This window comes from Notolabrus celidotus, chromosome 17 (genome assembly GCF_009762535.1).
Source record: "Notolabrus celidotus isolate fNotCel1 chromosome 17, fNotCel1.pri, whole genome shotgun sequence".
Lineage (NCBI taxonomy): Eukaryota > Metazoa > Chordata > Actinopteri > Labriformes > Labridae > Notolabrus > Notolabrus celidotus.
Genome location: NC_048288.1, coordinates 8,453,382 through 8,468,796, shown reverse-complemented (window position 1 = coordinate 8,468,796; position 15,415 = coordinate 8,453,382). Strand labels below are relative to the sequence as shown.

At 40.2% G+C, this 15,415-nt stretch overlaps 1 protein-coding gene across 1 annotated transcript in view; it reads right to left on the bottom strand.

The window, feature by feature from the left end:
• Window positions 1-4,791: 4,791 nt before the first annotated feature.
• trpa1b (transient receptor potential cation channel, subfamily A, member 1b) overlaps window positions 4,792-15,415 on the bottom strand; it is a 156,586-nt gene continuing 145,962 nt past the window's right edge. Inside the window, exons 14-28 of the mRNA XM_034706822.1 lie at window positions 14,671-14,785; window positions 13,732-13,898; window positions 13,508-13,598; window positions 13,279-13,338; window positions 13,093-13,188; window positions 11,781-11,851; window positions 11,544-11,700; window positions 10,547-10,636; window positions 10,171-10,340; window positions 9,948-10,077; window positions 7,954-8,136; window positions 7,764-7,832; window positions 5,890-5,991; window positions 5,681-5,799; window positions 4,792-5,388 (exon numbers count right to left, since the gene is read on the bottom strand). Of these exons, the coding sequence (XP_034562713.1) occupies window positions 5,175-5,388; window positions 5,681-5,799; window positions 5,890-5,991; window positions 7,764-7,832; window positions 7,954-8,136; window positions 9,948-10,077; window positions 10,171-10,340; window positions 10,547-10,636; window positions 11,544-11,700; window positions 11,781-11,851; window positions 13,093-13,188; window positions 13,279-13,338; window positions 13,508-13,598; window positions 13,732-13,898; window positions 14,671-14,785 (1,834 nt within the window). The 3' untranslated portion in view covers window positions 4,792-5,174. The remainder of the gene's footprint in view (window positions 5,389-5,680; window positions 5,800-5,889; window positions 5,992-7,763; window positions 7,833-7,953; window positions 8,137-9,947; window positions 10,078-10,170; window positions 10,341-10,546; window positions 10,637-11,543; window positions 11,701-11,780; window positions 11,852-13,092; window positions 13,189-13,278; window positions 13,339-13,507; window positions 13,599-13,731; window positions 13,899-14,670; window positions 14,786-15,415) is intronic.

The following is a 15,415-nucleotide window of genomic DNA, read 5'->3' as shown; positions in this document are numbered from 1 at the left end:
GGAGAGGCTCTTTGGCAAAAACAGGTACTACAAATTTAAAGTCTAAGTGTATCAATAACAAGGATAAGACTATCAAACTCTAATTAAAGAACCCTGCAACTTATTTCTTGTCAATGTTTCAGCATCAACCTCCTGGGTCAAGTCTGGAAGTTGCAGCCCTATCCAAAAACTAAAACATGCCTCCTTTCTTGGCTGCCCCTCTAATTTAAGTGTCCAGGACTTGGCATCTTTACACTTTTTTTCTGTGCATTTCTCCTCCCCTTTTTCTCAAAGCCACCATGACCTCAGTGAGACCACAACTGTCTCCTTGTGGACTCTGTTAAGGACTTCAGCAGCTCATCTGCAGCTTGATAATGACACTAATCCATGTAGACGCATGGAGTATCACTGGTAAAGCTAGAGGGAGGTACATGGTAAATAAGTTTAAGGATTGATTTGCCAAAACAGAAAGATAATCCTTCCAAAATGCTGTGTAAAATTTAATAATGCACACTATCTAATGCTACATTTCAAAATGCTCACATACTAAACATTTTTGAAGTTTTTCGGTCCCACAGATGTGTTTAGGTGATAGAAATGTCTTGATGACCTTATCAAAAGTGCCTAATCCTCTGCTGCTTTCACAGAGGGATTGGGTTTCTGCAGATGGAGCGGCCTTTCACACGCAGCCTGCGTGCACCAGCGCCAGCTGTTATCGGTTCCCATGACATCTGGAGCGTTGGCATGACAAGGGTGTGGCAGAGGCGAGGAGGCACAGAGTTACTTCCCATAGAATCACAAACATTTTGATTGTGCATCGTGGCCAGATATCCTATTTGTTCTGTAAACTTGAAGCTTTCCTGAGAGCATCCACCGGCAGAGATCAGACAGCATAGAACATTTTATTATTTTAGCAAGGCTTGAGATAACGAGTGAAGGTTTGGGAAAGAGAGAGAGAAAGTGAGATTGCTCCGGGCCTCTGAGCGACAAGATTGCAGCTTGTGTTTGCAGAGATACCAAACTGCCTGAAAGCTTCTGAGAAACAGTAGACGAACAGAATATCTGTTAAAAGTCAAACAAGCAGAGTAAGAAAAAAGTGAGACAAGCTTTGAGTCCAAACTATAAGACAGCTTGGAAGAGTGTCAGTCTGATATCTCTGGATAAAAGGAAACTTGTGTGCACACAGAGCACTGACAGGAACCCCTTTTTGCTTTCTCAACGTATTCCCAGAAAATCCCAAGTCCCTGATAGCTATTACTCCACATAATATGTGTGAAATCTGGATTTTTTAGGAGCAAGGCTCTGCCAAGAATTACCCAACTGCAGCTGAAATACATGCTGGATTTTGGTAACTTGCCATGCCAGGGTCAGAGGAGCGAAAAGGGGGACTTACTGTACTTATGAATGCTTTACTGTACTCCACAGCTCATGTACAAGTGTGCAATTTATTCCAACATCTCACTTTATTAGTTTACCAATCTACCAAGTCTTTATGAACATATTATACTTATTCATTGTTTATTATGATGGAATTTCGCACTGCCAAAATGAATGTTACAGTGACTTTCAGTGTTTTGTGCTTAAATTTCCCCCTTTACAGTCCAATCATGCTCCTAAATATAGAGACATTCTCACACTTCTCATAATCCCTGTTTACTCACAGTTTTCCCACAAACACCCAACATCAGCAGGACCTTGGAGGAACCTTTTCTCCTGGTTTATCCTTGAGTGTGTCATGAGGGTTGAGATATTATGGTCAGGGCTTCAGACTGGCTGCCATCTCCTCTCCTGTCACTGCATTCGTCAGCGATCCGGACAGCCTGACTGACACACCTGAAGGACTAAGCTAAGGGATACTGCGGCTGGATTTACTCTTCATTTTATAAGCTGTCATCCTTTCGTACGTAACAGGACAAGGTGTCGGCTAAGTGACACATATTTCAACCTGCTGCTTCGCTCAATGTCGACACAAGCAGGTTGAGATAACACAAGGTCGATCATTAGTCATTCTTTAGCTGGAGCTTGAAAATATTGTTCAAAACATGAGTGTAATTGATGGTTACATGCTTGTTGTATTTGCTCTGGGAATAATTAAATTCAGGCCCAACAGTAATAAATATCACATGAAACTTTGACTTAAAGGGAGCGCTAGCATTCGTCTCTCAGCACAGACTTTCAGGGGTCCTGACCTCGATCGGGGCCCGGTGCTGGAGAAGCAGAGGGACAGGTGCAGGCTGATGATGTCAGAGGCCATTTCTTAAACCTCCTGTGATTCCCATGAAGCAACTCAAGTGCTCAGAACTGCTTAAGTGTGCAAAGGAGGAGAAATTCATGAAGGTTTTTATTTTGGATGTTTAACCATAATGTGACACAATAGAGACCACATTTAAACATAGAATATCACAACAGCACTCCGTTTCATTACTTTTATGCCGAATAAAAACTTATAAAGTATTTGGTTTAAAGTTTTTTTCAAGGTTGTAAATTCCTACAAATTAAAGATATCCTACGGATGTTATCAGTTAGACACACGTACCAATCAATCCACAGAAAGGATTTATGATTTCCCCTCTCCCTGTTGACAATGTCCCAAAAACGTTAATTTTAGATAGTATCACTAAACAACATGGAGGAATTCTAATTTGATTCATTTGGAGAACACAAAACTTTAGATTTGTGGTTTACGGCTGACCAGTCACCATCAAAGAAAAGTTGAGAGGAGGAAACCTGTGCAGAAACTGGTGAGGGGTGTTAAATCACACGAGGAGCTGAGTGTCTTCGACCAAACTGAAGAAACAGTCGTCATGATGTAACCACAGACCACAACATGGTATGAGCTTTGGCAGAGTCACAGGACTGGTTAAATGAGTAGAAAATGCCAACATTTTGACTTTGTCATGAAAAGAATGTGAACTTCAATGTGATTTATAACGGTGAAGCAGACTTATGTTAAGACTTAAACATGAATGAAAATGTTAGGTTTAATGTTATGTTATGTTTGGCCTGTAACTAGGCTGTTAACAACAGAGGGACAACTTTTAAATCAGTTAAATCATCCTCACATCAATACCTAGTGTCACCTTGTACGAATCTTTAGTTGGTAGCTGGGTAATAAGTGTGATAATATGTACAGTAGTCTGCAGGTCACATTTCACCATCACCTGGCCCTCTGGTAATTCTCCTGTCAATTTTCTTTCAGTCGCTGATCAGTTGACAAGCAATGACATTACAATTATTGTGATTAACCATGTGTATAAGACTCACCTCCTGAAGGAGCATTTTGTCAGAGAAAAATGGCAGCCATGTGAAAATGATGAATTGCAAGGCAAGCACCTGAAGTCATAGACAGCTCAGGAGAACTTCTGGATTAGAACATTTAAATGTGAAGGTAATTACACATTTTACTTTAGGTCTTCTACAAATATTATCTTATTGTTGCATTTGTAAGATTTTAAAACTCTCTGATACTTTGTTTTCTGTTGAAATTGTCAGGATTTCCCGGAACATCCCATGGCAGTTATGTAGTCCAGTTACCAAACCTCGAGTCAAGGTAGAGTCTTGAGTCGTTGGTGTTCAAGTCCCAGTTGAGTTCCCATTACCTGAATCCGAGTCCAAGTCTGAGTCCAGTCCTCATTACATATATACAGTTACATAGTCCTGGACTGACTGTGCGGGACCTTTTGGATGTGTAGAAAATACACTTAATTTATTAGTAATAATCATTGGGTCTGGAGATTTAAATTATAAATGAAGTTACAGCGCTGTTAGTCATGCAGCAATTCACACTTCACTCCTCTTAAGGAAGGGACACACTCATCGATTCTGCTGCAGGTGTCATATATATTAAAAAATGCTTGCAGCCCAACCGATACTAATCAGGATTTTAACTAACCAATCATCTGAGACCCAGGGGTTGAGTCACTTTAGTTGCTAACATTACCGTTAGCTAACACAGTAACATCAGTCCAAGGAACTGTAGCATCTGACTTACTTTTTTACGTTCATTCTGGAAAGATGTCTGATAAAGTCTGACGGTCAAAATCCACCAGACGCATGTCCGGTCAGTCTCTGATCTGTCACAGCACCAGATCTGATAGGATTCTAGTCAATGTGTTAACTTCCACTGGATCCACTCCATTGCATTCTGGCTGTGTTTCTCATCCAGCAGGTTGGAGCCTCCGGATCAGATATGCAAGACTTCTATTTTTGCCGTATACCGGAGCACGACACATCAATCTCAACAGAGCAGATGGAGCGGGACAGGAAGTCAGGCACCAAAACAAAATGAAAACATCCGGTTAATTTTCAGAATAAAACACTCTGTGTTATCACCAGATCGTTTTTTTCCCTTAACTACAACAACAAACCGTCATGATGAGCAGAGCCAGGCCTGGAGTCAACAGGTCAGAGGTTTTCAGAGGACCAGAAAGACAACATGGATGAGGAGAGGAGGAGGAGAATCCTTGATTAAGTGATTACTGAGGGAAAACCTCGGTCTTATGACTCAAGCTATCCAGTGGTCCTGCTCTATTCTCTTTCATATCCAACATCTTGTATAGGATATAGTTAATAGATAAATACACATGGTATCTATGTGTTCTGAGATAAATACACAATATCAAAAATCTAACAAACATTTTAACAGTCTATATCCATATACAAGTTGAAGTCCTCCTCTCTAGCTTCAGAGTCCTTGTGCAATCAGTGCTCGAGACTCGAGTTCTACAACACTGTCCCATTTGAATGGGTTTGTTTCAATAACCATAAATTGCAGTAAATTTGTCTCAGCCAACAAACTAAAAAAAGAACTGCTAAGATCAATAATTTATTGAATTGAATCACAGACATGTTTAATGATGAGACAAAGCAAGAAGACATAAAATATATATTATATAGTGTCATATTAAAGGCTCTAAAGTGAACATATTGCACATAGAAACACATCCTTACGTTAGATAAATAGTGTGTATAACAGACAAAGCTGCATCAAACCAACAAACAAGATCACTTTGTTAAATAAGCTGCATGTATAGAGTTCACATTAGAGCCACATCTTAATAGTATTCATTACATTGTGCTGTAGTAGTGTGATTATGTAAGTTCTACCAAGGCTATCTTACTTCTAGATAACTGACTTTGTTAAATGGTATATGTAGTTGTTGCTTTGTTATCATTTCTTATCTCTGGGATGCTCCTCACTTCCTCTTGGCCTCGATGGCCTTCATCAGAGGGACCCAGCGAGACACACTTTGACCTTTAGGTTTGGCCTGACACAGTCTGGGCCACATACTGCCCCTGACGTTCGCAGGGCCGTCATGCTCGTCGGCCTCTGAGGTGATCTCCATCTTCTGGATGACGAGCTTCAGGAGGTCGTGCTGCTTCTCCATCAAGCTCGACATCTCCTTCATCCTAAAGGGGAACATGTCAGAGACAGACCTACTGTAAACTGGAGTAGATTTACAGAGAGCTGAGTGCTTCAATGTGCTTTTTATAGAAAGGGATACAGTGAGTCAGAGCTCTCCTGCCACAAGCTGTGTTTTTCTTTGTAGCCACTAGGGGCCGCTGCAGCATCAAAAACAGGACTCAACTGTTTGATACACCTCAGTTGTTGCATGACTAATGATATGGAGAATATTTAAGATTCCGGGGAGTAGAAAACAAACTTTTATGTGTCTGTCATGAGTATCCTCCAGAGCTTTACCTGTTCTTCTGCTTCCTGAGCTCGCTCTGTAACAGAGAGCAGTTTTGAGATTTGGCCTTCACACGGCCCCACACTTCTTCTGTGTCCTCATCGCCTGTGATCAGGCGCCAAATAAAACGCTGTCGGGGAAATGAAAGGTAAGGGACTTTAATCAAAAGGACGGATCATTATTTTGTTTGGTTTATTTGTTTTCAAGACATGCTGCCTACCTTGGAGCACTTGCGGTTGGGGTAGACGGTGATGGAGGATTTGTCAACTCGTTTTAAAAACCAATAAGGCAGCTTGTCTTCCAGTGCAGTGTGGAGGTCGATCTGGGTTCAGAAATGTAGACTTTTAGACATAAATAAAAATGTAGAGAGGAATGTTTTTTAACAAGCTCTGTTTGATCAGGAGGAAGTATTTATTTTTAGTTTATCTGCTTTTTTATGCCTTTAATGAAAGACAGTGGATTAATGTGTTAATTTTGGCAGCTATTTTAAATATAGTTAAGATGAAAATGCAGGTTAGTTTAGTCACATTCTAGTCTTTACTTTTAGTCTAAACATTCTATCTCTTTGAAATCATTCGTGTAGTCGATCAGATATTGATATCTGGGTTATAACAAGTTATACAATCTGCAACAAATCACTCTTTTAACACTATTGCTTGTGTCATATATTTTATCTGTGTCATTACACACAGATAAAAGTAGTGATATAGACGAATGTTCCTTACTCCAAGTCAAGTAAAAAGAAAACACTCATTCCCAAAGCTCTATGTTCCCACTTGTCGGCATCTGTATGCTCTGCTTCAGCCGAAACCCTTTTTTCGATCAGCCTATTTGATTTTTTCTTGTAATGATTGTGATTGGGACAATTTCTGCGTCTGCTGATCAAAATAAAATTGCTCATTCATTGATTCATTGATTCATTGATTCATTCATTCATTCATTCATTCATTCATTTACTATAAAGTGCTTCCAAAAAATCTTGTGGACGGATAGGGCTTAAAATGAAGAGAAATGTAGGAACACAAGACCTAATTTTAAAAATGTCCTAGAAATGTGGGAAAATAGGTCTGTGGGACCATTGGGTTGTGGGAATATAGGGATGACCCCCCGCTCCAGTGACAGGCCACTACACGACACTCTGAACGAGCATCTTCTTCTGTGATTATTAAGAGATGATCAAAACTTTGAAACATCTTACTAAACGTGTCTAAAGTATCACCAAACTGGGATGAATCAAGCTGTAGAAACAGAGCTGTTAATGGTAATAGCAGCACAATGTGCCAAACGTGAAATGTTAAACAGACGTCACCCGGTGGCTGGTAGTGTCTTTGTAACTGACGAACCCCAGGGAGTAAAATTATCAATGAAGATGAGAAAGTTGGAAGGAGTCAGGAGAGCACAGCACACTTAATGCAGGTAAGTGACCAAGCCAGGACTGCAGTGTGTGTATTTTGACAGATTAGACACACAGTGGAGGAAAATATCATGGATTCTGAACATCTGGCTCCCTCCACTAACTTTTTTAAATTTTATTTTAAGATAGATTTTGTGGGCTCTTACATCTTTATTCGAGAGGAGACATCAGTGGAGAGAGCAGGAAACTGGGAGAGATAATTGGGGAATGACATGCAGGAAAGGTGCTGCAGTAGGAATTCAAACAATGGCTGCACCATACATGGATGTGCAACTTAACCATTAGGCTAAATCCACACCTCACCACTGACATTTTTGTCTCATTAAAGAACACAAAACATACATTTGTCAGAGTTTTAATTATCAGAGATGTATTTTAGCTAATCATCGTCTCATCTTGGTCATGACAAAAAGTTTTTAACGGACATGTATCGTCATAATTTTTGTTACTGAATTTTACACTCAAACTGCTTTGAGGGCTACAGCCTCTGTACTCAAAACTCACACTAACCCATTTCTTTATGTCTATTGAATTCTAAATAGTCCTAAAGCCGTGCTTGGGTTTTGTTACCTATATATTGATTTAAAGTTTATTGGTAAAAAGTCTCCTGCCAGTAGAGTGCGTTAAAAATGTTACATAAAGGAAAGTTTTTGTGACAGATGAACTTAGTCCAGATGTACCTGCATGGCGATTCTCTTCAGGGCTGCATTTCTTTGAACCTCAGCGATGTCTCCAACAGCCAAACCAATCTACAACACAACAAAACAAAAACAAGACCTCTTATAAAAATCTAAGCTATGTATAACAAAGTGTAATTTATGAGCAGCGGATGTCTACAAGGAGTGGATAACAATGACCACACATACTCACCATCAGGTTCACCAGCAGGATGGGTATGAGCAGAACAAACTGCACAAAAATGAAGTAAGTCAGGGGGGCGAAAGGAAGCTGCATCTTCAGGTAAGGTTCCAGGAAGTTGTTTTGGTAGTTTAGTTCCCCGACCATCATCGCAAAGGTTTGCATCACTGAGAGCGGCACATTGTCAAACTCTTTCTGAAGGTGAAACAAGAAAGAAACGTTAATCTCAGATCAGGAGTGAGAGGGCTTTTCTTCATAATGGTGAGACATTCATCTGAATGATAGTGATGTTAAAATAAAGGATGAATTATTTATTTTCCTCTCCAAAAATACTTTTCAAAAGCAGGAACTTTCCCCAGGAACTAGGAACCTTTTGAGGAACCAGCAGGAACCAGGGTGTACCGGGAGAGTTAATCTCCCCCCTTAAAAGTACATGCTCTGGGGGCAGTACTTTCAGAAGGTGTGTGTGTGTGTGGGGGGGGGGGGGGGGGGGGGGGGGGCTTTGCTGAATGTTTCTGATTGGTAGAGTACCGCATTGTTTTTTTTATATTTCACCTGCTGTCCACAATGGCATAAAACACAACTGTGATTCACTTGGTGTAATAACTCCTGAACATTCTGAGCCCAATAGCATGTATGGGGTGTTATAGATTTAAAAGTGACCCTGTTAACTGGAGACCTTCGGCTGAACGTGTCAGTGGTTGTTTACAACAGCTGTTGAAACACAGGAGTCCTCATGAATGATGGTTTAGTTTGTATTCAAAATGTCTTCATCAGGTAAATGTTTAATGATGTATAAAGACATCAGCGAGGGATACATCCGGCTGAAAGTCTCCAGTTAACAGGGATGCTCTTTAAACCGAAATGCTGGCCGATCTGTACCATGGCTTTTAAAATCTGTCTTCTTGCATTTCTGGCATTTTGAAACATTAATGACTCTAGGCCTTGTCTCCTTCCAAGCATGAATTCAGTGAATCCTTTGGCAGTGCAATAAAGCGCGATCACAAACAGCACAAGAGGAATCTCCTCCATGCTAACAGGCTAGCTGTAGTGTCGTTTATGACAATGCCAGCTGTCTGTTGCGTTCTTCATCTCTTTCTTACTGCCCTCTACTGGTCTGGCGGTGTAGTGCAATTACTTTTACTGCTTCTCCAGATGTCACTGCCCTAATTTGCATAATCTTCACAGGACTTAAGGCCTCCGTGGAAACGCAGACAACAGTAGGCCACAGGAATCATTCAGTTCCTCGAAGAGTAGTTCCCGGAAACAAAAGTTCCTGGTACCTCTCGTCAAAATGCACCCTAACATCTAATCCCCCCTCCTAATTTTTCTTGATAACAGGAATTTACTGTAGTACTATGAGTTATCTTGGACAAAATACAGGACTACACAGAATATCATGTGCATTTCACAAAAGTGGACAAAAAAGAATTAGGACGTGGTCCAGAGTAAGATGACAAACAAAAGCTAGCTGGCTAGTTTTATTGACATATAGTTACATGGACAATTAGAAAGACCATTTGGGTATGCTTCGAGGATCAGTACTGATGCAAGAATCATCCCTGTATTGTTTATAGTAATGTAAGCCACCAACTGTAGCCAGTTAGCTAGCTTAGCTTAGCTTAATTTAGCTTGGCACAAACAAATAAGACAAAGGTTTTCCTCTGGAGTTGTTCAAACTTAGGGGGCTTAACAGATTTTGGTTGGCAGGATTTCTGACCCTATCAATTTCTCGGGTTGTCAAAATGCGAGTCTTTGTTTTCATCTCAATATTTGTCTGCTCAGCTTATTGTTTCATGAAGATTGTTGGTCAGCTCACAAATGTGCTACAGAAATAAATCTGGCTTAATCTGATGATCTTTGTCAACAATTACATCTTCAAATTGGCATACTATGACATTTACATCCCCAAGAGATTACATCCTTTAGTAAAAAGAAGTCTTTTTTAGAAACTTTAATAGAGAAACTTTTAGTTTAAGATGTTTTTACAGTTATCTGTTTCATACCTGGTTGAGCATCAGAGCATAGAACGCCAAGCCAAATGCAAACAGCAGGTATATGAAAAGCGTCACGATACGCATCAGTGTCTTCATGATCTCCCCAAACATCACAACGTAAATGCCAACTCCCTCAAACCTGAAGAAACAGGAGGTCAAACCAGTTAGTGGCCCCCACGCTGTAAAAAACATAAAGGTGAGAAACTGTAAGTTCAGCGATGTAAGTCAGCACCTCTGGAGATAAAGAAGGAATCCAACCCAGGAGCTTAAAACTGCTACTGCTCCAGCTTGCCAGTGATAGGAAGACTCTACATTCAGCATGACAGGAATGACGAAACTGATGGATAAGATGGCCGACATCCAGTCGCTTTGGTTGGAGAAATCCTTGAAGTAATTTGAACGCTTTAAAGAGACCAGAGGAGAAAAACAGCAAAATTACAAAACACACAGACGGAGCAACTTTAGTGTGCGGAGGTGACTGTGGTCATCTAAATCAGAGGTTACTCCATCCATCACAGCTGATCGTTACTGCGTCCACACAGACCTGATGCTGATTTGATTTATGGGCACATGCTTCTTATGAGGTAATGACACGTGCATTACAGTACCTGCTGGATTATCTGCACCACTTCTTTTATTATGGAGTAGATGTTCATGATCAGGACCATCAACATGCAGACGGACAAGAGAACACTTTGCTGCAAAATAAAAGAAGAATAAAATGTGAAACTAACAGTGACACGTGTCTGATGTATTTGTTTAATTGTCAGATATTTTTATTGAATTTTTTTGTGGAGTAATGTGAATTTGCCTAAATAATAAATGAAAATGAAGAACTTCAGTTTAGAAATGAAACTTAGTAAGATGAAACAAACACAAATAAACACTACAACAACAGAAGCATAAATAAAAAATCCTCTCTGCTTCAAAAGGTCAGAGTGTAAGACGGATGCAAAGACAAACCCTACAGAGTTACAAGAGGAGCTGTATTACTCTATCCAATAAAAAAAACTCCTTATTTTGACTCAAAATGTAGCACCTTGGTTATATTCTTTGCCAATTGTATATGAATAAGGAACACTGATGAGTTTTTTTTGTCTTCTTCAAAATGCAGAAAATATGCATTATGTTCTACATTGAGTTCTTATCCTCTCTTCGGGGTCAATGTGACTTTCTGTGCATGCAATATTCTTAAAATTGTTAAAAATTTGTTTTTGCAAGTAGAAAGTTTAGCACTATATAAGGGCCAATGGAGGCAGGGTCATCTATGGGAAAGAAATAGAGCGTCAGCTGCGAGCGAGTTCAGGAATACAGTCTTCTGTGAAAACAAACATTTGATTTTTCCAAATAAAGCTTGGGGTTCAATAGTTATTTATGTGTGGCATCCCGTTTTATATGTTGTGGTCTCCGGCTTTTGAGCCTTAGATCATTGTTCCATAGGAGACTGTAACAGTGTTAACGGGCCTTCCTCCCTCCAGTGGACACTCAAGTAACTGCAGTGTTCAGCACTTCATAACTGGCATCATATTTCAACATCAACAGGTTGCCACTTTCAAAAATCACAGAGCTTTAAAGTCTTTATGAGATCAACTCTGTCATCTGTACCTCAATGAACGATACGGGAACCATGATGATATGATGATCGCCTGTGTCAGTGATGTTCAAGGTGGGCCTCAGATTCACTATCAGGTGAGTGAGGGGCAGAAGGCCTAGCAGGTAAAAGAACATGTTGAGCACATGAGCCTTGCTCCCGTAAGCAACCCTGTGGATCAAACACAAGAAATCAGCAATATAACAGAGACATGTCCCCCCTCAAGGATTACACCCATTACAAATACGCACCACTTCATCGCCAGGTACTTCTTGCAGACAGGGTGGTTGAGGAGGTCAATGCGGTTGTACTGCACCATCGCCTGCAGATAGAGAAACAGAAAAAATAGTCTGCTGTTAATGGCACATTTTCTACAAGCAGTCTGACAGCTAGAGCCTAAAAGATTTAAATGTGAAAACATCTTATCGATCTCCCCGAGCATAATGTAAGATGACATCAGCAGGCACAAACATGCTACGAGCTGTTCCTGACAAATGGTGGCAGAGGAGGCTGTTTGTGTTTGTAACAAATAGAATAATTCAATGCCACTGTGTATTAAAAGAAGCTGCAAGCTACAAGCCCGTTAATAAGGCTCTGTAGAGTCACCAAATTACATCTGTGAACATTTGCATTCAAATTAGATCTGTTATAAACTAATTACTATTACATTCAGTGTCACAATGTGAATTAATATGAGGCAGGTTTATTGCCTACACCTTTTTCTCTTCAGCTGCAGGGCTGGGCCTAGGACGTGACCTGGGATGACACGGCCCCCTGAAGTCTAAATGGCCACCCCGGGGTACTAGCCCATAATTTATAACTATGATTTGCTATTTATTTTTGATTAGCTAAATAATGGACACAGCCACTGTAATGTCACACATTGGTTTCCTGCAATGCTTAATTTGTACATTTTAAGTTTTGAGAGCACAGAAAGAGTGTTGTTCTGGTGGATTCATTCACTCACTGGTAGAGGCTGCAATAGTAAGGGACCATCAGTATTAGCTAATCTCATTCGTTCACATTCATACATCACTGATCAACAGTGGGAGCAATTTGGGATTCAGTGTTTTGTTCAAGGACACTTAGGCATGTGACTGCCAGAGCTGGGATCGAACCGCCAACCCTCCGATTGATAAACGACCGGCTCAACCCACTGAGCCACAGCTGCCATTAGCTGTCCAAATCACATAGAACCATATGAGATGTCAAAACAAGAAGCTGTTGGCAGCCATAAAAATCTGGAAGTTGTCGGACAATCATGGGATTGTTTTCAAACAGAAGCAAGAGTATTTTACTCAGACAATTACATTCTGAATCTGAGCCTGAAAATCATTCATAACATAATTACAGAAAGTTACTACCAGAGTTGATTATCCTTCTTTTGATGTAAGCAATGAGTCCAGTATGACACAACCATGTGTACCTGTTTTATACAGCTATGTTGTATTGTTGTCACATGTGTGACAACAATACAACTAGCTACCTATCAGTCACTTGGGGTGTATATCGTTGGTATTCTCCTGCACGTGAAAGCTATCTGAAGAAGATAAAGTTTCTTACATTGAGAGCAGCCAGCGGAGGAACCTTCATGCTCTTGTCAGGCAGCCTTTTCAAACTAATAATGGGAGCCTGGAGATATGCAAAATCGTATTCGATCTGCAAATACAGAGTTATGTAAGTTAAAACTGTACAGGCACACAAGGCATGAACATGATTTTCTAATTTTGCGACTCGTAGCTGAATTACATGATAGTCAGAGCTGTTGTGGTCATCGTCAGATTCCTTCACACAGCTGTCCAACATGTGCTAATAAAGAGAGCAGAAACACACAATGACAGAGAATCTGAGTGCTATGCATTATCTGCTTAAGAAAAAAAGAGGAAATAAACTGCAGAAAGAAAACGATTGAGCCTGCTGTGAGTATGGATTTGCACAGATTTATGACATGCATATTTTGTCCTTTGCTAGTTGCAACCTTGCAGGATTCAGGAAGAAACTCAATCATATCTAGTATGGGACATCGCTGGCTGGAGCCGGGAATGAACAGTGTAATAGCCTCGCTTAATCTGCAAGAAGGAGAAAAGGAAATAAAATCAACCTTTTGAACCTGTGGGCTACCCTTTGAATTGTTTCAAAAGAAGTTAAACCAAACAGGAGACCACACTGCTTTATTTCTTATTTCTGACACTGGTTTCATACCTGTCACTGTCAATCACAGCGTTGACCACGTCCTTCCTCCCGTTCTGCACGGCCTCGTGAAGGAACGATGTGTCATTTTTGTTCAAGATAGGCTCTGCTCCACGGTTAAGAAGGAGACGCACTGCAGCCACATGACCCTCTTTGGCTGCAACGTGGAGTGCAGTGTTCTGTCGTATCAATACATGACAGGAGATAGTGATATGCATTAATCATGCAACAGAGAGGGATTTGTTGTATGAATGTCACAGGGAAGTACGGGGAAGTTTTTGAGCAAAAACAATTTGCATACGCATCACAAATGAGTAAAATTACAAAAGATTTGAATTATTCTAAATTAAATCCAATCTCAGAACCATCTGCTATTGTCTGATGATGATAAATGGGGCTTGATGATAAAGTCTGGGCTTCCAAAGTAGCAAGCGGTAAATGACTTCTAGCCATGCACTGACTTCAGACTGATTAGGAACGAGAGAAGCTATCATGTTCAAGTCGATGGTCAAGCAAAATCTGCACCTCCAGATCGGTCTGCAAAAACTATGCAGTTAGAAAAGGAAACAACTATAAAGAGGCTTTACATTTTTCTGGTGCATCCCATACATTGTGGAATCTCACCGAATGACTTTCACGACACAGCGTCGAGCAGATTGATTGCTCAGATTGAAATGTTTGTTCTAGGACAGACTGTGAGCTGCACTACATGCAAATTGTTTATGGAGAACCTATAGGAGTGAAGATGTCATTACATCAGATTGTGTTACGTCTGCTTTGCTCTCCATACAGTCAGTTTTCTCTGCATACACTAAAAGCCTGCTGAAACCTGATTGGTCAATACTACTCGGACTACAAATGTAACTACAAATGGGAATTAGAACACTTTAACATTTTTATAAAGAATCTGTGAACAGAGACTAAGTTATATAAGATAAAATGTGTTCATACTCCGTCCTCATCTGTTTTATCCAGTAGTTTAGGATTGGCTGAGAGGACGATGTCCATAGTTTGTGTGTATCCTGTGTTTGCAGCATGGTGCAGGCAAGTCCAGCCCTTATAATCACTGTAAAAAAAAAAGAACAAACATACATGAAACAAGCATGATTCCACATAAAACCAGAATATCCTATGAAGTGCAACTAATGCAACACATTCAACAGAGTGAGTGAGAGTGTTACAGCCACTTCAGAGAAAATACATTCTGAGATTTTGACAATAGTGTCATCAGAGAATTAGGTCGTAATAATACAAGATCAACATTTATAATGAGAAGAATGAAGCTAATATTTAATGACAACACAGTTATATCTTTTTGTGGCACAATTCTTAATGTTGTGAGAACTGAGTGATACACTCAGGGAGAACATGCACACTTAGAACCAGGAACCGTCTTGCAATGAGACAACAGTAGTAACCACTGCACCGCTATACAGCCCATGGAGCATTTTATGAAGCAAAAAAAAATGAGTGCTGCAATTCCCCTTCAAAATAACATAGACTAACCCCAGCCAAATACTTCATCTAACAAACAGAGCATGTTTACTTTTAAATAAAAACTGAAAGGTGTAGTAGGCTGTCTAGTTTTGATTTTACCAATGAACATTTTCCTAATTTAAGAATTAATAGTGTTGAAAAACAGATCAACACCAGCCGGGAAGGCCTTTGTCTCATCTGAGGGGAAAAGAACAGGAGG